General features: G+C 40.6%; 2 protein-coding genes across 7 annotated transcripts in view; one reads left to right on the top strand and one right to left on the bottom strand.

Annotated features, from left to right (window-relative positions):
* The window catches only part of CHID1 (chitinase domain containing 1), a 119,631-nt gene extending 103,014 nt beyond the window's left edge, over positions 1–16,617 (top strand). For both annotated transcript variants that reach the window (XM_074543276.1, XM_074543278.1), the window contains exon 14: positions 12,106–16,617. The gene's annotated coding sequence lies outside the window, so the exon portion shown is untranslated. The remainder of the gene's footprint in view (positions 1–12,105) is intronic.
* The window catches only part of TSPAN4 (tetraspanin 4), a 422,379-nt gene continuing 413,029 nt past the window's right edge, over positions 11,422–20,771 (bottom strand). For all 5 annotated transcript variants that reach the window (XM_074543280.1, XM_074543283.1, XM_074543281.1 and 2 more), the window contains one exon: positions 11,422–19,170. In XM_074543280.1, the coding sequence (XP_074399381.1) occupies positions 19,102–19,170 (69 nt within the window). In that variant the 3' untranslated portion in view covers positions 11,422–19,101. The remainder of the gene's footprint in view (positions 19,171–20,771) is intronic.

Below are 20,771 nucleotides of genomic sequence, written 5' to 3'. Positions count from 1 at the left end.
TCCATGAGCACTTTCTTAGAGCTGGGATATCTAATTTTCCAGCTTTGTCACCTTTTGCTGTTAAGTTTCTGCTCTGTGTATGGCTGCAGCAGGGACTGAGTGTTCTGCCTCACCTTTCTCAAAGGTTAGTGCAGATGGTGTAGAAGATTATGGGATTTCAATTGTTTCCTCCAGTATGTAAAGTCTACACATTATGGTTACCTCTGCTGCTCATCCTGCTCCAAAAGGTAATACTGAATTTTGTTTTCCTTTATTTTCAAGTGTTAGAGCAGTTTGAAAAAAACTCCATACAAACATTGCTAACTTTCAGCTTTTCTATTTCTACTTTTCTATTTTTCCTTACAGTCTCATTTAGAAATGGTGTAGGTGGGACTTTCAATATATTGCAGTCAGTTTTCTTGTAGTGCACTGGTGAAAAGCATATACTCCATTATATGCTGTGTTTGCTTGCAGCTGTGGAGGATGGGACTGTGACTAAAAATAGCCAATAGACAGAATTACTGCCCAGTGTAAGATATTATTTAGGACTGTGTGTGTCCATTTTCACCCAACCTTTACGGCATCTTCTCTGATTTTTCAGGTGAACTCATGTGGAGTAGAGAAGTTGCTGTAGATGATGTGGCTATTATTACAGGTTTTGCAATCTTTTTGTGTTTTCCTTTGTTCCTTTGGGGGCTGAATAAAACAAATTCTGTGAGCAGACATGTTTGTATATCATGAGTATATGAAGGCCCAGCAGTAGCAAATTGGCATCCTTGTGCTGTGGAAGTTAGGGAAAAGATGCCTGGGAGTGTTGTGTGACCACACGGAGAGAGAGGAGGAGAGAGTAATTTATGCCATTTGTAAAGCTGGCTCCCTAATCCCTACAGTTATTAGAGTGATACTGTGGGAGGAAGGGTGACAAAGCTCAGCTCTGCTCATGGCAGCTACCTCTGCCCTGATTTCCCCCTTGTTTCAGTTGCTGTGCTGGGAGCTTTTGTGTAAAACAAGTAGTTGTTTTATTTTTGCTCTCCTCTTTCATGTCTCAATATGGAAAAACCTTTGTGCTAATAATATTTTTCATTTTCCTCATTAAAACAACTGATGATCTTGGCTAAGTGAATGCCAAAGTGTCTTTGTTTGCACTAGAGCTGGAGCTACTGAGGAACCAGGTGGAGCTGTTCGAACAGTTCCTACAGAGCACTTCTGCTAGCATAAGTAAATAGTCTCTTCATAAATGAGTAGCAGTCTCCCTTTACAAATATATTGTATCACATCTTACAACTGTAGATCCAACTTAAAATCCTTCTTGGTTTTTTGAGCCTGGGTATATTGCTGATATAATTAGCTGAAATTAACACTCTAAAGTGTTTTATTTAATGGTGCTTTCAGAATCACAACACTAAATTGTTGTCTGCAGTATGAGGCCTCTGCATCCCACTTCTGATTTGTAGCTCCGAACTTTCTGCTAAAATGAAATTGCATTTGCTGTTAGCTGGGAAGTGTTTTAGATGGACTTTCTGAGTCAAACAGTGGGTCAGGATTTAAAATTCCATCTAATTCCTCCTTTCTCCATTCACATCAACCCTGAAATTGTGGTTGGTGTGAGAATGCAATTGCACACAGGAGATTGGCTGAGCACATCTTGAAAGCCTGGTTTAGCAGTTTATTAACTATTTTAAAGCTGTGAGGGTTAAATTGTAACTTTTACATTTGCTTTAAGATTTGAAATTAATGCCTTTGATAGAAGAGGCAATGATCAGTAATTTTTAAGAGGTGTTTTTTTTTTTTTTACTGAACCAGCTTTTTGAATTGCTTTAGTGAGAGTTAAATAAATATATAAAGTGGCAGGGAGAATAATCCTCCTCCCCAGAATGAAAACTTTGCTGTTGGGTCTAATACACAGTGCCTAAACTTCTGATCTCTGAGCAAGGTCACAGTTTTGTGTTCAGATTTCATCTTTTCCCCTTGACTGCACCAAGTGAGCTTATGTCTCTTGAGGTGGTGGGCAGGGTAGAGAGGAGAAACAGGGTGTTTATGGCTGCTTGAGAGTGAGGGAATGGTGCAGAACAATTCTTTCAGAAAAAAAGCACTTCCTCCTTTTCTTCCTTCTGTAGGACCTGCAGAGAGAGAGACTTAGCAAGATGAAACCCAAACCCCTGTGTTCCACAATAATCCCTCTGCATTTTTGAGCATTGTCTGTCTTGGACCCTAAGACTGTGAAATATTTTGGCAGTCTGTGCTCTGTCCTTGACATATGTATTTGTCAAAACTGAGGTGACTTTTCTGATGGTTTTCCCAGTGCTTTTTAGCAGAGTGCTGAGAGTTATTGAATGAATTTTGTAGATGACAACATGAGTACTGTAAATACTTGTTGCCTTCCCATATTATATACATATTAGTATATAATCTGAGCTTCAAGTGTGTGCAGTATTAAACTGATCATGGATAGGAGAGGAAATAATCAGAGTTGTATGAGAAGCCTTTTCCTTCTCCTTCTCAGAGCCCTTGGTTGTTAGGGGCAACTGCCTTGGGAAAAAAAGGTAGAGTGGACAGTGTTCCAAAGAGCACAGAGCCTTAAACAGACCTGGCAGACAAAGAACAAAGTGGAAAGAAAAGAGAAAATTACTTTTGCAGTGCCAGATAGTAAATCTGTCTCAAAGTCAAATGGGAGCCAGGGTTTTTTACCCTGGGTGTCCTGTGGGGCATCAGGCACAGCATCACCAGCTGGGCAAGGGAGGGGATTGTCCCCTCTGCTCTGCACTGGGGCAGCCTCACCTTGAGTGCTGGGGGCAGTTTTGAGTGCCACAATATAAAAAAGGATATAAAGGTATTAGAAAGCATCTAAAGAAGGTAAAGGGTCTAGTGGGCAAGCCATACAAGGAGCAGCTGAGGTCACTTTGTCTGTTCAGCCTGAGGAGATTCAGGGGAGACCTCAGTGCAGTTCCAGCTGCCTTGTGAGGGGAAGAAGAGGGACAGATCCTGATGTCCTCTCTCTGGTGCCCAGTGACAGGACCCAAGGAAATGGCCTGAAGCTGTGTCAGGGGAGATTTAGGGTTGATATTAGGAAAGTTTCTTCACCCCAGAGCATGTTAAGGCACTGGAACAGGCTCCCCAGAGAAGTGATAAGGGCACCAAGCCTGACAGAGTTCAAGAAGCATTTGGGCAAAACATCCTCAGGCACATGTTGTGACTCTTGGGACTGTACTGTGCTGGGACAGGAGTTGGGCTTCAATTATCCTTGTGAGTCCCTTTCAGCTGTGGATATTCAATGATTCTGTCTCCCACCACATGCTGGCTAGACCCTGCTGCTGAGTTGAGCAAGCCAGAGCAAAGTAAGGTCCCTTCATCACTGACACTGTGAGGGTCTTCTCGAAATCACTCACTGCAGAACAATCTGTTGGCATCTAGTTGGGGTTGTGGGCATGTCAGAGTGAACAGAACACACTGCCATTCTGGGTTGTTTTGTGAGAACTGATGTGTCCTTCCCCTCACCACGACACACTGAGGAAAAATGGCTTTGCTTGTAGATATGAAGACAAGTTGTTATGCAAAGCATAAATGGAAATAGTAATTTGTACAGCATGCAATCAGGTAGAGGAAATAACTACTGCAATAAGTCATAGAGCCACAGAGAGTAGCTGGATATTTAAAAGGCCTGATTATTTTCCTAGTCATGATGTCACACTTCAAAGGGAGCATAATGGTGTGTTAGTCCTCCTGTCATAAGGTGAATTGTTACTCCCGGGCATCCTCTCTCCATCCTGACCTGGTCTGTCTGCATGTTGTCTGGGTAAGCTGAAAAGACAGAAAGGAGCAGGATCTGTAGTGGATCATGTTTGCCAGGCTAACCTTGTGCTTTTTAAGCTTCATAGTGTATGTGCTTCAGGGGATGTACTTCTCTCTTTCAAGACTGGCTTTTTGGTCTCTGTGTTTGATGTCTGAGTCAAACTGCTGGTCAGCTGGTCAGCTTTCATTTCCAAGCTGTTTTCTCTGTAAGTGAAAGCTTTTTTGCCTCTTTTTTTCCTCTGCTGACATTCAGTCACTGCTGATGTTCAGGGACCATTTTGCCACTGACTTGCATATTTGGGAGCCCATTTGTTTTCAAGGATTTTTGTTGTTTCTAATTAAAACAGAATTTAGCAGTGCAGCTCAGCTTGACTGCAGCTCTTTTGATGAATCTCAAATGAAAACATAATTCTGCTTCATCTCATGTAGACTCAGCAAGAATAGGAGGAATAAAGAAAGTAGTAATGCTTTCTTCCCATCCTGCAGCAAGTTTAAAACCATTATTTGGAAAGGAAGAGTAGATGTTGGTTCTGCACAATGAAAACACTTCTGAGAACAGAGCTATGCCATGAAATTGTGTAGCTTAGCCAGATTTTATTGAAAATGCTATTTTTGTAATAAAAAAGGATTTTAAGGTTATTTGCACAGGCAGCATTAAATAACTCACTTGGGGGTTTTCTGGAAGTAAATAGCAGCATCTGAAAGAATTTATTTCAGGGCAACCCCAAAATAATGAAAGCTTTGCTTATAGTGAAGCATTCTACAGTGCAGGTGTCAGGCACTTAAATGCAGTTTCTTCCTGGTGATGGGGATGTGTTCCTCAGACTGCACCCACTGACAGAGCAGGAGGAGAGCAGCTTGACTCACTGCACGTGAAAATGGTTCTGAATTTCTGGTTGTACTGGAGCGGTCTGGAAATGCAGCACTGAAAGCACCAGCACGTGGTAAGCCCTTGGAGTGTCTCTCTATGCAGTGCTTTTCTTCCACTGTAAAACTTTGCTTTTTGCCAGACACTAAAACCTGGGATGCTCAGCTGAAAGGGTGCCATTAATAGCCCATCCAATGTGCATCACCCTGAGGAAGGGTGTTTGGTGTAGCTTCCAGATTATCTGTGTCCTGATAAATGTCTCAGTCGTTTGCCATTGTTATTGGAATAGAATTTATGGCAAGGGAAACTTGGCTTACTTATGAAGAGACAAGATTTTAAAAGAAATTATTTAGAAAGAAGCTGAAAAGATTATTTTTATTTAATAAGTCATGGATTGTTCTGCAGATTATCAGAATAATTCCTTCCTGTGCTTACCTAAATAACACATCAGTTTTCTTCTAGCTATTTTTCACCTCAAGTGTTTTGTTCACTAAAATGATTTTGTGTTTTTACATAAAGAACCATTTGTAAACATGTTTAGTTACTATTTCTAAGGACTGTCTTTATAATATAGGTATTCAAGTATGGAATAGAGCATGAACAATCCAAAGTAAATGACAAGGGGGAAAAAAAACCCTCTTGATAAATGGAAGAACATTTCATTATTAAATCCATGTTGTTTTGAGAACTGGCCTGTAGGTCTTACAAAGGAGTTTGAATATAATTTATTTATTTTAAATTTTGTCTCACTGCAGAGTTTACAATTTTCTGGCCATATGGGCCACTAGTGGAGGAAGGACAGACATTCACAGAATTCTGGGTAAATGTTAAACCCCCATTTCTTTAGAAATTTAAATCTGAGCTACTGACATTCTTGTTGGTAAAAAACTTGTGGGAGGGGGAATGGGAGACAGGACAAGCAGACTGCAGCTGCATATCATCAAATTGAGTTTTGCATATTCAGGAGTTAATACGTGGGTTATGTGTCTGTGAATGACACCAAATGCTGTGGTTGTTGTAATCCCCTTTTAATAAAGGGATTGACTTGCAGTACAAAATGAATTACATAATTCTGCATACTGTATTATCTGTTCCAGGGCGTTTGAAGCCTTATGTGTTTTCTGGCCCTCAGTACCTTGTTACTTTATTGCACTTTAACTGTAGAAATTGCTTTTCTGAGATGTTATTTGTGGATATCAGTACTTTGTCCCATACTGATGGCCCTGTAGATGCCACAGGTCAGGGAAATATGAGGCTGAGACTCAGCTAAACCTCTGGCCAAAATGGATCCAAATGGTAGTTTGCATTTTGAGATCTGACAAAATAATGGAAAATTTTTGTGAGTATGTTGGTTTTGCAACTACTCTCTTGGGCCCATGAGTAAATATTGTGATGGTAATGACAGTGCCCACGTGCTGCCCATGTCAGAGTGGTGTCCACTGGCATAGAGCAGGACTGGGTATCCACCAGCCTGTGCTGAGTTCTCTGCTGAAAGAGCCTCAGGCAGCTGCTTGGTGTTTTGCTTCATTGTGTTTTACCTCAGCACTAATTCCTCATTCTAGTTTTGATCCATCTCTAGGTTTGCATGTGTACACACAGGCTCTAAGCTCTGTATTTCTTTCATTTCTTGGCAAGATCTACATTTTGCTCCTGTGGTGTAATGCCTGCCTGACCACTGTTTGATGTCTGAGCTTGTCTAGAAAGGGAAATTGAAGTTTGTAGGGAGGCTGATGTGGCTCTGATTCCTGGCAGAGAGGTTTCAGCGTGCCAGCCCTCAGGGGAATGGTGATGCTGTGAGGAGAGGAGCAGGTCTGGGTCCAGCAGAGGGTTTGGGTTGAAGAGAGGGGAGCAGAGAAAGAGGGCAGAGGAGTTCTGTGATCTGGGAAAGTCTTGTTTCCACAGACTGTGTAACAAGCCACGCTCCTGTGATAGCACAGGCCTGCTTTAGGGGGCAGCAATGCTTGCACTACAGATCTGTGTAAGTGGCAAATGGCATTTCAGCACTCAGCATCCTTTTCAGAGGACAGATCCTGAAACACGACCCTCGTTTGCTGCTGACCTTTTTCTCAGTCATCATCTCTTCTACTGTTGGGTCTAGTGGAAAGCCTTATTAGTATGAAAAATATAAAAATATCTGCTAAAAGCTTTCCTGATTTCTCCCAACCTACCCCAAGTTGTTCTGGATCTAAAATGGTCCTTCTGAAATACAAGAGGAAAGTAAAGCATCTGCCTAGATGACCCCTGTCCCTGTTAGGTAGAAAATGATTTTTCAGAAAATCTTGTACTGGATGCACATCCAGTACATGCATTTTTAACCTATTTTTTAAGCAAAAGCTATCTTATCTTAGGTGAATGCTTTTGAAAACAATGGAATGGAAAGTCAAGTACCAGACATGCTTCTGGTGCTGCTACATTTAAAACAGTTCATCTTTCTCTTTACCTGTAATGTAGCATTATTAGAGTAGTGTGAATCCTAGTGTGACCATCTTTCTAATTCCTAAGCTGGCATTTCAAGGCCAGGAGAGAGGTGAACTTTTGTCCTTCAGAGGTAAACCTGTGAAAGCTGGATCCAGATAACTGGAAGGGGATGTGACTGTGGGGATATATGGGCTGCTTTAAAATGAATGGATTTATTACACAACTCTCCTGCTATTTTGGGGACATTTGCCTTTATCTAATACTGCTCTTTCTCTGTGTGTATATATATATATATATGTGAGAAAATGTTTATCTTCGGTGTGCTGTTTAGAATTTCTCAGTCAAACAGAAGTACTTAAGATTAAGACCTTAATATTTAATAAGCTCTCAATTGTTGGGGAGCAGTGAGCCTGCCAGTGTGAGATTGGGCTGGCAGCTGAGTGGATTAATGGAAACACAGAGCTCGATTTAAAAGCCCTGAATGATAATCTTTAAATATGTGAAGGCATTGTGGTTGTGTGGTTTCCCTGGGGAATCATCATATTCTCTGCTTCAAAAATTTCACTGAAGACTTAACTGAAACTACAGCTCAACTTTGCCTACTGGGAAATCTACTTTCATTCCTGGGGCTTATATTCCTTCTGTGCACATCTGTACAGCCAGAGTGCAATTCCTTGTGGGTTTTCACTTATCATAGTTTTGCTGCAGAAATAGTTTTACACAGACTTGAAAAAATAAACTTGCAGAGTTGAGCAACTTTCCTACCTGAACAGAGATTTTGCTTTGGCTTTCAAACAAGCAAATGCTGCTATTTGAAAATACTGAAGTGCAAACTACATAGATACTTGTGATATGTGATCTCAATAAAGTAGACAGAGGAAATAGGTTTTTTCAACTCCTGTATGTGAAATTCTCTGGTGCTTTGGGTTCACGTTTCAATAGTACTTCATTCTGTGATAGAGATCTGCGTAGTCCCATTGCAATGATAGTGTGGACACAATGTGGTGCATTCTGGGATGTCCTCAGACAGATTGAAAAGCTTGAGAATTATAGGAGATTGCTTTTTCTCATTTTTATAAAAACTTGCCAGTCTGAAAGGTGTCTAGACTTTGAGTTGCTTTAGTTTTGTATACATTTCTGGGGATTATCTCAATTTCAATTTAATTTGCCATTTCACTTCATGCTATAAAGCTTTCAGGGAGTCTTTCATTTCAGTGAGAGTTCACTAAATTAAAATGAAAATGAAATAAGCTTGCATCATCAGCACTGAGAGTGGCAGTGTTATCCTGAATTTCTCTTTAATACTTCATAAGAGCTGCTTGTGCATGTAAGGCACCAGAGTAGTCAGTTGTTCAGCACTCAGTCTGTGTAGCTGAATGCTCTTGTGTTCTGTGTAGTTGCACTGATACTAAGAAAGCTTTTTCATTTGCAGGATACTGTGCTCCATGTAACAGTGACAGATCAGAACAGCTGTGACAGATCACCTGTGACATGCTGAATTCTTTTAAACCATAGGATGGTTTGGGTTGGAAAGGACCTTTAAGATTATCTAGTTCCAATCCCTTGGCCATGAGCCAGGGACAGTTTTCTCTGGATCAGGGTGCTCACAGTCCCATTCAGCCTGGCTTTCCAGGGATGGGGCATCCATTAACTCCTCTGAGCAATGTGTTTCAGTGCCTCACCACACTCACAGTCAAGAATTTATTTCTGATACCTATTTCTGCCCCAGCCTGAAAATCCCAACTCTCTCAGTCTCATCCTCACAGGAGATGTGCTTGAGCCCTCTGAGCATCTTTGTGGCCACCTCTGGACCCGCTCCAGCAGGTCCACGTCCTTTTTATGTCAGAAGCCCCAGAGCTGGATGCAGTACTGCAGGTGGGATCTTTCCAGAGTGGAGAAGAGAGAGAATCAGCTGCCTCAACCTGCTGACTGCCCTGCTTTTCTTTCTGGGGATACAAGAGTACATTGTCAGGTTCTGTTGAGCTTCTTGCCAACAGCGCTGAACTCCTTCTCCTCCAGGCTGCTCTCAGTCCTGTGTTTGTATTTGTGTTTGCCCAGCCTGTCAGGATTTCCCTGGCTCAGGTGCAGGGCATTGTGCCTGGCTTTGTTTAACTTCCTGAAGGTCCCATGGGCCAGTCTCTCCAGCCTGTCCAGGCCCCTCAGGATGGCATCTCTTCTCTCCCGCATGTTGACTGCACCTCACAGCTTGGTGTTGTCTGCAGTCTTGCTGAGGGTGACTCGATCCCACAGCCCACGTTGCTGACAAAGATGTTGAACAGTGCTGGTCCCAACAGTGCTCCTGGACCCCCAAGGAACACCACTCTTCCCTGGTCTCCTCTTGGACTTGGAGAGTCACCATCCAGCCGGTTGCTTATCCACTGAGTGGTCCATCCATCAAGCCAGTGTCTCTCCAGTTTAGAGACAAGGCTGTTGTACAGGACAGTGTCAAGCTTTGTACAAGTCCAGATAGTCATGGCAGTCACTCTGCCCTTATTCCACCTCTGTAAGCCCATCAGAGAAGGCCACTGGATTTATCAAGCATAATTTTCCTTTAGTGAAGCCATGTTTGCTGTCCCCCAGACATACCCTTATTTCCCATGTGCCTTAGCATACTTTCCAGGAGGATCTGCTCCATGATTTTGCTGAGCAGTGAGGTGAAACTGATGGGCCTGTAGTTCTCCAGCAATCCCATGTTTCCCTGTATAAAAATGGGGATTATGTTCCCCCTTTTCCAGTCAGTGAGAACTTTACTGCACTGCTATATATCTCAGATATGATGGATAGTAGCTCAGCTTCTTCATCCAGCAGTTCCCTCAGGACCTGCAGATGTATCCTATTATCCTCAACATTTTTCAATAATGTCTAAATTACATATAAATGCAATGCCACTGCACAGGATTGATCTCCTGCTAGGCTGGAAGAACTGAAATTTGGAGGATGGAAGAGAAATCACAGGGTAAAGGGTACAGCTCTGTACCCTTTAGAGCTGCTCATCATCTGAGAATTTTTGTCCTTCACTAGCTTGGTGAACCTGCTGCACCTAGAAGGGGAATAGATGGGATTGCAGTCTGAAGAGAACAGGAAAGCAGTTGGAACAGGACACAGGGCCTGTTCTGAACAGGCTCACCACATGTTTCATGGGATGCTGCTCTATCTTTGTACCTTACAGTGGGGAAAACCAGACTGCTCAGGTCTTTTGTCCATTTCCAACCTCCTCTCTTAATCTTAATTTATGTTCTTTTTATATCTGTCCTTTTTATTTTCCCTTTTCTTCCTCACCTTTCCTGGCACAGATATTTGGATAAGTTGGAGTCCTGTGCCACCCATAGCAAAGATTGCTTGCATTGGAATATCTGGGTTTGGAGAACACATAGATTGGGTTGATGCACATAGATTTTTTTATATGTACATTAAGTCTTGATTCTATCAGGAACAAGAGAGTGTGATTTGCAGCAAGCTTTTAATGGTGCCAGTTTTTCCTGTGATAATTCTTCTTTGAAACCTGTGAGCACTTATTTCAAAGGACCTTTTGATGATGAAGATGTTTTGTGTCAGGGTAACCAGCTGTGGTGCACAGTCAGGAATAAGAAGGTGTTTAATAGGGAAGAACTTCAATGCACGGACTTCACAGGGAGATTTAAAACTTCAATTTTTATTAGCACCAAATATCAAGCAAGTTCCATGACAACAAGCTGTACTTCCAAGCTGGTGAATTACTTTGTTTAGGGCAAGTGAGTTAGTAATTATATGACACATCAATTCAGTCTATGTACTCTCTTATGTTTGCATTTGCAAAGCCATAATTCCTTCTGTTGTGCACAGGTCTGAGTTCACAATTTCTGTTCTTCCCCCAAAAGTAGGAGTGTTTTCAATCATGAGGTTTTGAGGCAACTCTGCCCTTAAGATACCGTAACTTAGCTGCTCACCAGAATAGTCAAAGCACCTCTGGCTTCTAGGGGGATATATTACTATTTCTAATATATTTGTGTGTCCAGTTCCTGCAGCTGAGCTTACAGCATGAAGAATTTACCCAAAGAGCTTGTCCTGTACTTCCATCCAGCCTCCCTGTTCAACTAATGCCAGCTTGGCTTTCAAGTGACATTAACACAGGGGGCCATTGGTGGGGAGGGAGGGAGGCTGTGTGCTGTTCTGAGAGTGCAACAAAGCTTTTGGTGACCTTGGCTGTGATAAGAGACCTGGTATTTGATTAGGGAGTGAGAGGTGGGGTGCCAAAAAAGCATTACAATCAACACAGAGGAGTGCTCTTTTCCTGGAGTATTTGCAAATGCTTCATCCTAATTGAGTTTGCAAACAGCTCTAACTCTCTTAAGGGTGGGAGAGCGTTTGTTCTTTGAGAAATGATGGCCTGAAAATCAGAGCTCTGAGAATTACACAAACACACTTTTTTTTTTTTTTTATAATAGAAGTTACCTTAGACAGTTGGGCTGCCACAGTACAAACGGTGGGGATGCATATACTGCCCCTTAAGTCACCTTAAGAGTGTATGGATGCAGGTGAGCATTTCAAAAGAACAAAAAATGCATCATTTCTAAGATGAGGCATTTTTTTTTACCTCAGTATCCTGGGTGCTTATTATTCAAGCTGAGATAAAATATCAGAATCTGTTAATTGCATCTGTGGCTGATACAATAACACTGAACAAGTTTCCAAGGTAAACTGAGTTAAAAAAATAAAAAAAGGAAAAAGAATCCCTGCAGCAGTAGTCTGTCTGGAGCATGCTAAACAGTTCTGCTTGATAGTGCTTGTCTAGCCATTTGCAGGCTTGCATGAAGGAACTGAGGACATTAAAAGCAATTCAGATTCAGTCACTACATAGGTCCACAACCAGGCTGCATGAATTTCTCTGTCACTGTACTTATTCTGCTCTGTTCTGTAGAGACTGTGGTCTCCTAAATCAGTATCAAACCTGAATTTCGTAAAGCCATGTAACCTGTCTTTACCATTGGGCACTAAACTTTATGCAGTCAAACAACTGGATCCTCTCCACATCTCACCTGGTACTCTGACTGACAACGTATTTTTGTGTGCAGGAAAGCAGAATGGTGGAGGTGGAAGGAGCAACGATGGACTTAAGCTTAACAGCCAAAGAAGGGCATTTGTGGAAGAGGAAGATAATGAGGTGCATCTGAATACACTTTGAGAAACCAGTTCCCAGAATCCCTGTATTTCTCCAGTAATTTTTAGTTAATCTTCAGGATGAATGCTTTACACCTGAAACTCTTGTCACAGTCCAGATGAGACAGACACATGCACTATACATTAACAGTTGGGAGTTCTTTATGCTGTACTTTCCTTCACATATATTTTTGTTTTCTATGTATTTAACTAAATACAGTTACATGTTTTATTTTGGTGCCTGTGATTTGAACTATACTCTGTAATAGCAGTGCTATGGGAATATAAGGGGAAGTTTATAGTGGATAATTATCCCATCCTTTCAAATTATTCTTTAATTGCAAGTACAAGGAAGTCTCTGTTAAGCAATTCTGTAGTAATAAAATATTCTGCTCTGCCTAAATGATTTCTACATAAAAGATAGCAAGGACTTGTTTGAGAAATCAGTTCAACTGATCAGCATTTCTTCATTAAAAACCCTCATCCTAAGACAGAACTTCTGTTCAGCTGTCTAACACACACTGGTGTAGATTTGGTAGTGAATGTTTTCTGGCTTTTAGAGGGAGGAATGTAAACTGAGCTCTTCTTGCAGGTCAGCAAACCCCAGGATATCTAGTGAACAGACAGTATTTCCATGGGGAAGCAGTTTATTGCAGGGAGAGACAAGGAAGCAAGGCCTAGGGTAAAGTGACCTACCTTAGGCAACTAATGGGATTTCAGAAAAACAGTCTTTCAAATTATATTTGCCAGATGAGTTATTAATGACAGATTTATTTTCTTGGGGTTTTTAGCATGGTAAGATAAGAAACATAGGGCTCTGTGTTTTGCACTTTTAATGTGTCAAAGATAAAACTTTGGATGAAGCTTCATAAGCTGCCCTTAAATTTCTTTGAAAATTATTGCCATGAAGACAGAAAGTACTTTGTTTTATACAGCCAGAATAATGAGCTAGGCCTGATATTTCCAGGTTGTGTTAAGTGTACTTTGGAAAAATAGCAGATTGTAGGGTGAAACACTCATCTGGTTGTTGCTTAAAGTAGGAACAGCTCTGTCTATGCCAAGATAGAGTACAAAAGCAAAGACAAACAGGATAGCTACTGGGGGAAGGTACACTGGCTTAGTTGTTTGAAACAATGGGATCTTAAAAATCAATAGGGTACTCAATTACCCAGGGTTAAGCTCTACTGGAAAGGCAAATTAAGTTGTAAAGGTAATGCTGCTCTGAGCCCATGTATTTCTGTAAGCATCATTAAGTTATCATTCCTGAAGCATAGAACCAATGGTGAGTAAATGAAATTGAAAGGCAACAATGTTAAAATCCATGTAAGAAGGATTTTTTTAAATGCAACACTAAGAAATTGTGAAATTCACTGCTACACTGCAGGACTAAAGTGAAAGTTTCACAAAGTCAGAAAGGGATTAAAGATAGGTGTGGCTGATGAGACCATCTAGTGGTGCACTAAATGGGATCAAGACAATTCAAGTAATGTAAACATCTCTCCTAAAGTGAGGGAGCTGTAAGAAACTTCCATCAAATATATGCGTTATCCCTTATGATGCTTCCTGCAATAAACTCTAAAACCTCTGGGTCCCTACTTCTCCCATTACAATTTCAATAGTACACTTGTGTTGCTCAGAATGCACAGTTTAGAGGCAATTTCACTTGCAAAGTTATTTGACCTGTAGGGTACAACAAATTGTATAAAATAAGACAGTGTTAGACATGGCTGAAGATAACATACCTGGCTAACCAGACATTGTTCTGATTTGAGACAGTACAAGTTCCTAGTTGTTCAATTTTAAAAGATTCTGGTGTTAATTTTTTAAGTTTTACTACATAATTTCTGAATGTAAGCAAGTACCTCAGAAAAAGAGAAGTTCTTTTATTTCAAAGTTATCAGTAACAGACAAGTTGTGAACACAAAATAATTTGGTTTGGGCTAAGTATATTTTAACACTAAACCTGATCTCCCAGTAGTTTCTGAATTGTTACTGACTATCACATAATTTCAGGTAGCCTGCCCTTAAAAGGAAAAAGAAGTGTACATTGAACTGGGAATAGGTAAGCCACATAAATAATAATAATAAATTTGTAAGGAAGGACAGGTCAAATAAAAGGTAATGAGAAATGACACAGAAGTAGAACACTGTAGGGTTTTGTTAAATTGCATACAGTATATGTGTGTGTACTTGCCCACACTTGCACACACACACATCTCTGGGTCTGTATAGAATCACTGTTCAGCTTGTAGTGCAGTTGCTTATAAAAAATACAAAAGACATTCTGTTGTAAACTTTAAGAATATTTAATAACTTTTAAAAAATAAAAGGTATATTTTAAATTTTGTTCTTTATATGAATGCACAAAAATGTACCATTGTAATTGCAGCAACAAAATCCAAAGAACAGAGGAGACTGCCCACTGTGGTAAGAGACCAGTGACAAGGGAGGAGAATTCACAATGGAATCCAAACAAGATTTCCCATGGCAAGTCCCAATGTGTTTTCTAACTGTCTAACTCAGTATCTATGCAGATCATTTACATTTAGCAAATTCTTGCAGATAAATTAGAGTAAATGAGGAGTCTGGGTTTAAATAATGCCACAATCGACTGCTGGTTTCTGTTGCTTACCTTTGGTGCCCCATTTATGGCACAACACCGAAGCCAAGGGGTAAATGAAAAGCTGTTACTTTGTCCATGCTGACTGACACCCTCCTGTCCTGCCCTGGGAAGGTGTAAGAGGCAGCCCAGTCACTCTGTGTACTCTGTGTGACCAGTTCTCATCAGTTTGTGAGAAGTGAGGGTTGGGGTGGATTCCATAAGCAGCCCTATTGATGATGCAAGAGAGGATTTTTACAGCTTCTACAGTGCAGTCCCTTCCTCTCCATATGATAAATCCTACAATGCTGCATTTAAATGCTAATTATTGATCATAGAATAAACTTTTAGGAGTTTGTTTATTTTGAGGGGGGAGACCAAAGAACTATTCACAGAACAGAAACTGAAGTGTATTTCAGTGAGTGTGCACTGTATGATGAGGAGCTAAGTAATTCTGTTGTACAAGTAACAAGATTTGGCTGCTAGTGACAGTACAGGAAAATAAACCATATTCCATTAAATATGGGTTTGGGTGGGTTTTTTAATAATTGTGAAAATGAAAAGCCAAAAGTACATTTAGACTGAATCTAAAAAGCTAAATCCTGATGCTGCTGAATTCAGTAGGTTTAGTCATATGCCCTGTGCCTTCATATCTTGTTATTAAGCAGAAACAGCCATGAGAATAAATTAGGAGTGTTCCTTTATTGCCTTTGGTTCTGTCTTTAATTTAAATGTATTGAGTCCTCCTTCATGTTTAAAGATAAGAAGTCACAATAATATAAAAGGCTTTACTAAAAGTGACAAGACACTAATAGAAGCAATTGGAATGACTTCTGTGTTGCTCTGCCTGCATTCAATATCAGCAGCCTTTCAAATGGATATTATGTACTACAGGTTACTTATATATAATCAACCAGTTTAATGTGTAAAATGGAACTGTCTTTTTTTGGCTTTTTGGTTTTTTTTTTTGAAAGATTGTTGCTGTTACACATCACAAAATCTTCTGACCTTGTCAGCAAAGGATGCAGTGATCTTAAGAAAATATGGTAAGTCTGAGGCTTGTTATATGCAGTATGTTCAGAGGTATAAAATTGGATTGTGCTCGTAATGCTGTAAGCACTCTAACAGCTGTTTGGTCTGTGTGGAGAAAGTTAATAACATTAAATATACAAAATAGTCCAGTTCCAATTATGAACAAGTTGCAGTAGCATCACAGTTGGTAGAGGAAGAGGAATATTTTAAAAATAATTATTAGCAGCAATATGTGATCTGCGGGTTTTTGTTTTGTTTGTGTTTTTCTGTTCTGTTTTGTTTTTTCCCCTAACTGTATGTTTTTGTTGTAGTGACTGGGATTTACAAAGTGAGGGTTGCTTATACTCCCTTTAGGTACTTGTTTTTTAAAACCAAAAAAGTTTATCTTGTAAAGACACCTAAACTGTGGAAAATGATTAGAGGAAACCACAAAATGTGACTTGTCTCCAGTCTGCTTCTCATATTTTGTTTCCACTGAAGCTTTAGCTGAAGTCTAGAGGCATTCTCTAAGAGCTCAGCACATATTACTGTGAGATTCACAGGAGAAAGGTCTGTGATCTCTCTTTTCTCTACACCACCATCAAGCAAATTGATAAGAGTTGCTCTCTGTGGGAGTTCTGCACAATGGTTTGCTCCCATCAGCTGAACCATCATCAGCCTGCTGCCTCTGTGTTAATTTTTAATGGCAGGGATCACTACAAATAGACTTGTCTACCTTTTATTTGTCTCAAAAAAAAAAATCAATGTTTTATGAATGTATTCATCACTGTGTCATGCTGCTTTTCAGTGGCAGAAACTCTGAGTTGTCAGCAGAAGCACCTCTGTGTACAAACTATAAACCAAGGCAAGAACTAATGGCACAGCTAACCTGGAATTTTATCTGTGCAGGTTAAGAAAAGAACAGAGTAGAGAGAGGGAAGGAACAAACTTACACCATCTTTTGGAGAGCAGGACAGTGTGCAGGTCAGCCTGGGCTCAAGAAGCAGAAAGCAGGGAGACTGTGGTGACTGCAACACCAGTGAGCCTCTTGCTTTGGGGCACAGGGCACCTGTGTGTGGGCTGCTTGCTCAGCTTGGGTATGTTGGGGCTTGTTTGCATGACAGTAAAATCCTTTAGTGCTGGGGAGGTTGCTGTGATAGTGATGGGGAAGCCACAAAAAATGCACAGAATTATTACATTACTTTTACCTTAGCCTGCACAGCTAAATGCCCCATGGGGGTAAAATTTTGGAAAATAATTGCTCTTTTAAACATCAGACTGTCCTAAGCAATTTCCCAGAAAATATGGAGTAGCTCATGCCTGAGAGTGAGAAGACTGCAGGAAATCAGCAGAGACAAAAAAATCTCCCAAATCTGATGAGTGAGAGTGAATCTGTCAAATAATGCAGGTCCAGAAAAGGGTTAGTTATGGGTGTAAAGGAGATTGTTCAATAGACTGTGGGTTGGCAAGTGCAGTTTTGTGCTGGAAATTGTCTTTAAATCAAAGCATGCAAAATGTCACTCAGAGCTGAGACCTGCTGTTGTAAGCAAGGTAACTTTCCCTGTGAACTTGCTGCATGCTTCCAGTCTGCAGGAATGGCTGCACTCAGCTTCTTGGGAAAACAGCTCCATGGTCATCTCTCTGCTCTAAGTGACAGTGGCAGAGAGCTGCACAAATGCTGGCTGAAGGGAGAGGGCCATCTGCATTGCTCTGTTTGCCTGTTCCCTGCTGTGCCCTTTCCCTGGGGTGCTTCAGCTTCTCCCTGGCACATATGCACTACCTGGAGCTGTTTGCTGGCAGGGAATTATTTGTTTGAACTATAGGACACATCTGATTTTTAACCTCATCACCAGAAGATGTGCATAGGAGGGTACTACATCAATTACTTCAGTTATTAATGAGTGGCTGTTCCCCAGTTAAAGAAAGTAATGGTTTTGATTTCTGCATATTTCTGTGATTCCATGATATTCTAGAAAGCGTGGATTATATTCTAACCAGCAGCTAGGTGAAGAAAAATGCATCTGAAAAAGAGCACTGAGAAGTGACTCCAGTTCTAACAGAGACTGATGTGTCTTGGCTGTTGTCAGTGTGCAGCTGGGAGGAAAAAAAAAGGTAAGCATAAAAGCATCTGAAATCTTAATAACTCTCAGAAAAATGAGCAATGTGCAAAAGATTTTTCCTCAGCAAGGCAAACTCTATCATACCTGCAGATGATGTTATCCCAAAGTAAATTAATGAAATGGTGACATTCAGGGAAAGAACAGCTGACAGCTTTGTACACATCTTCAAGCATGGAAATGAGTGATATTTTTTGGCAGACTTACTTGAAACAGGGATGATAAATAAAACCATAGTAGACTGACAGAGAGAGCCCACTCACAAGTTGTTTACTGAAATGAAGATACAGCTGAAAGTAATTACTTGTTTCCCAGAGGTATAAGTGATAGTGCCTTGTACAAGAAATAATACTTGGTTATTTCAGTTGGAATGTAAAATAGGATAGAAAGGTTTCCTCTTTCTGAGGTTAGATGCTGGGTATTTTCACCTCCTTTCAGAAAAGTATGTGTTTACGAATGTAATATATATAACATATGCAGTCAACCATCTATATGCCACTGGCAATTAGGAAGTGAGGCAATGTCCAATATTGTTTTCCATTAACAGCCAGGATCTCACTGTACAGATTCTGATTAAAAGCCTGACTCTGCGGCACAGAAGATTAAAAATACTCCTTTAAAACAATGGACTTCTGAAGATGATCCTCTCCTGGTTACAAAATCATCTTGAGACACTTGGAGGCAGGGCTGCTTGATCTTGACATTTTAGCTGTGTGCAAACTGTAGTAAAATTACAATTGCATTCAGTCCTAGCTACTCTGTACCTTCTTGCTGAAGAACATTTGTTTTCTACATCCTCTCTTCCAGACTGGGAAATGCAGGAAGGCAGCCTGGCAGTTTTTGCAGAGGTTGCCTCAGTGCCATCTTTTCTTACCATGGGTTTGCAGTCAGCCCCTTGCAAGCAGCCTCTCTTGCCTTGCCACAGGCCATGGAAAAGGAACCATTGCTTTTTTGGTTTTCCTCTGCTGAAAGACAAGGCTGCTTCTTACCTGTGCCACTTCAAGTACTGACTTTTTCTTTTCTTCCTCCTTCAGTAAAGTGGGGTGATTCACAAAATCTTCAGAAAGATAGCATTATACACAGTTTATAGTACAAAGGGGGGTGGGGAAAGGTCAGATGAATGAGCATGAAGGAGATTTCTCCTGTGTCCTTTGGAGGAGAAGCAGAAAGATTGGGAATGGTATCTATGCACAGTAGGTGTCTGCCTTGACTACCTGACAATACATGGTCATTGCAAAGGTGAGTCCGAGAATCTAAGAGAAAAGAAACAACAAACAATTGTTTTTCAGTAAGTAAAAAACCCTATTTATTGAAACAACAAGAAAAAAAAGAGCAAAGCATGACTCTAGTTTTGTTCACACACAGGAGGACATATCACATACTGTGTTTCCTGCCTGTGCATGTCCTTGTTCTATTCCTAGAGTCTGTCTGCCTTTTGTCCTTATCCCTCTTGCTGTCTTACAGAACGGACAGTGAGAGCAGGGGAGAGTTCATTTCTCACCAGATACTGGGAAGAGGTATATTGAAAAAAATTTGGATGCCTTTTGCTTGAAAATATTTTACAGTAGCAATCCACAGCTGTGTGGGTATTCTGTGGGTGTCCCTGTAGCTGTTGTTTTGAGAGACACTGGGTTAAACCCTGGCCCTACAGATGCAGTGGTTTACTGGACTGTACTTTACTTTTCCAAGTGTATGTGTGCACAGGTCCCTGTGGGGGAATCACTGGAGACTGAACATGCATTAATCATGGCCATCAATGCCTCATCAACAATGGATGTGTTTTTCTATGCAGCCTATTCAAGAGAAGCCGCAGGGAGGTGGGGGTTCTTCTCCCAGCTAAGCACTGACCTGTTGTGCTGTCTCTGGTGGATTACTTCATCAAAAGGGATGGGAGAGAGAGTCTTATTTTCCTTCCAGCTGAAGTACCTATATGAGTGTACTAAGTGCTTGTTACTTTCCCTTTGCAACACCACTGTAAGAGTTCTCACTGAAATGAAGGGCTGCCAGGTAGAAAATTTTAGGGTATGAATTCTGTTTTAAGCACTTAATTTGACCACTTCAAATTTAGTCTTTACATGAGTAATAGTTCCTGTTAATGAGTAGTTTGAAAGAATATATGAATACACACACACACAATTATATTTATGAAGAAAAAATGGTTAAAAAATGAATTTATATTTATGAAGACAAAATGGTTATTGTTAATCTTCCTCAAGTCTCACTCTTCTACAGTGAAATCAGATTATTAGGTTTTGGTGTGCTGTTTGTAGCAAGCACTGGCCTTTTGGAAGTATCCACCTTCAGGGACAGCTATGTAACAAAACAGTGGTAGCTGAATTTGGTTTCTAGTCTGAAGCATGCATGACGACTGAGGAAGATTCTTCTGTTGCATGTGCTGTTATGTCCTTCAAATTATGTGACTGCATGATTCTCTAAGATGCTAACATGAAAAACTGCCACATGCTATGGGCCAGAACACAACTGAAACAGCAGCAAGAGATGGGGCTCAGTTCATTTCAGGTGACAGTACACAGTAACTTCTGTCATCAGGTACATTCAATCATACCAGGCAGCTGGAAGGCAGACTGAAAATCTGTTGTGTTCTGAGGTGTTTTCCCTGCATTGCACAGCATTTACTAGGAATATGAATCTGCATTTTTAAATTGTCTGAAGTGCTTCCTCCCATGCAAACTAGCAATGTCTTTCTGTCAGAAAGATAGTATTGCCTTAGAAATTTAATATACTTAGGGTATTTATGAGAAGGACTCTGACCATGGGCTGCTGGGGATTTTTAGTGTATCCTTTAAAGATACCCTAAATGAGGAATGGATGCTCAAAAGCTGGTTTGTTTTTT

This window comes from Zonotrichia albicollis, chromosome 6, assembly GCF_047830755.1.
Source record: "Zonotrichia albicollis isolate bZonAlb1 chromosome 6, bZonAlb1.hap1, whole genome shotgun sequence".
Classification (NCBI taxonomy): Eukaryota; Metazoa; Chordata; class Aves; order Passeriformes; family Passerellidae; genus Zonotrichia; species Zonotrichia albicollis.
This window is presented reverse-complemented; position numbering and strand designations above follow the sequence as displayed.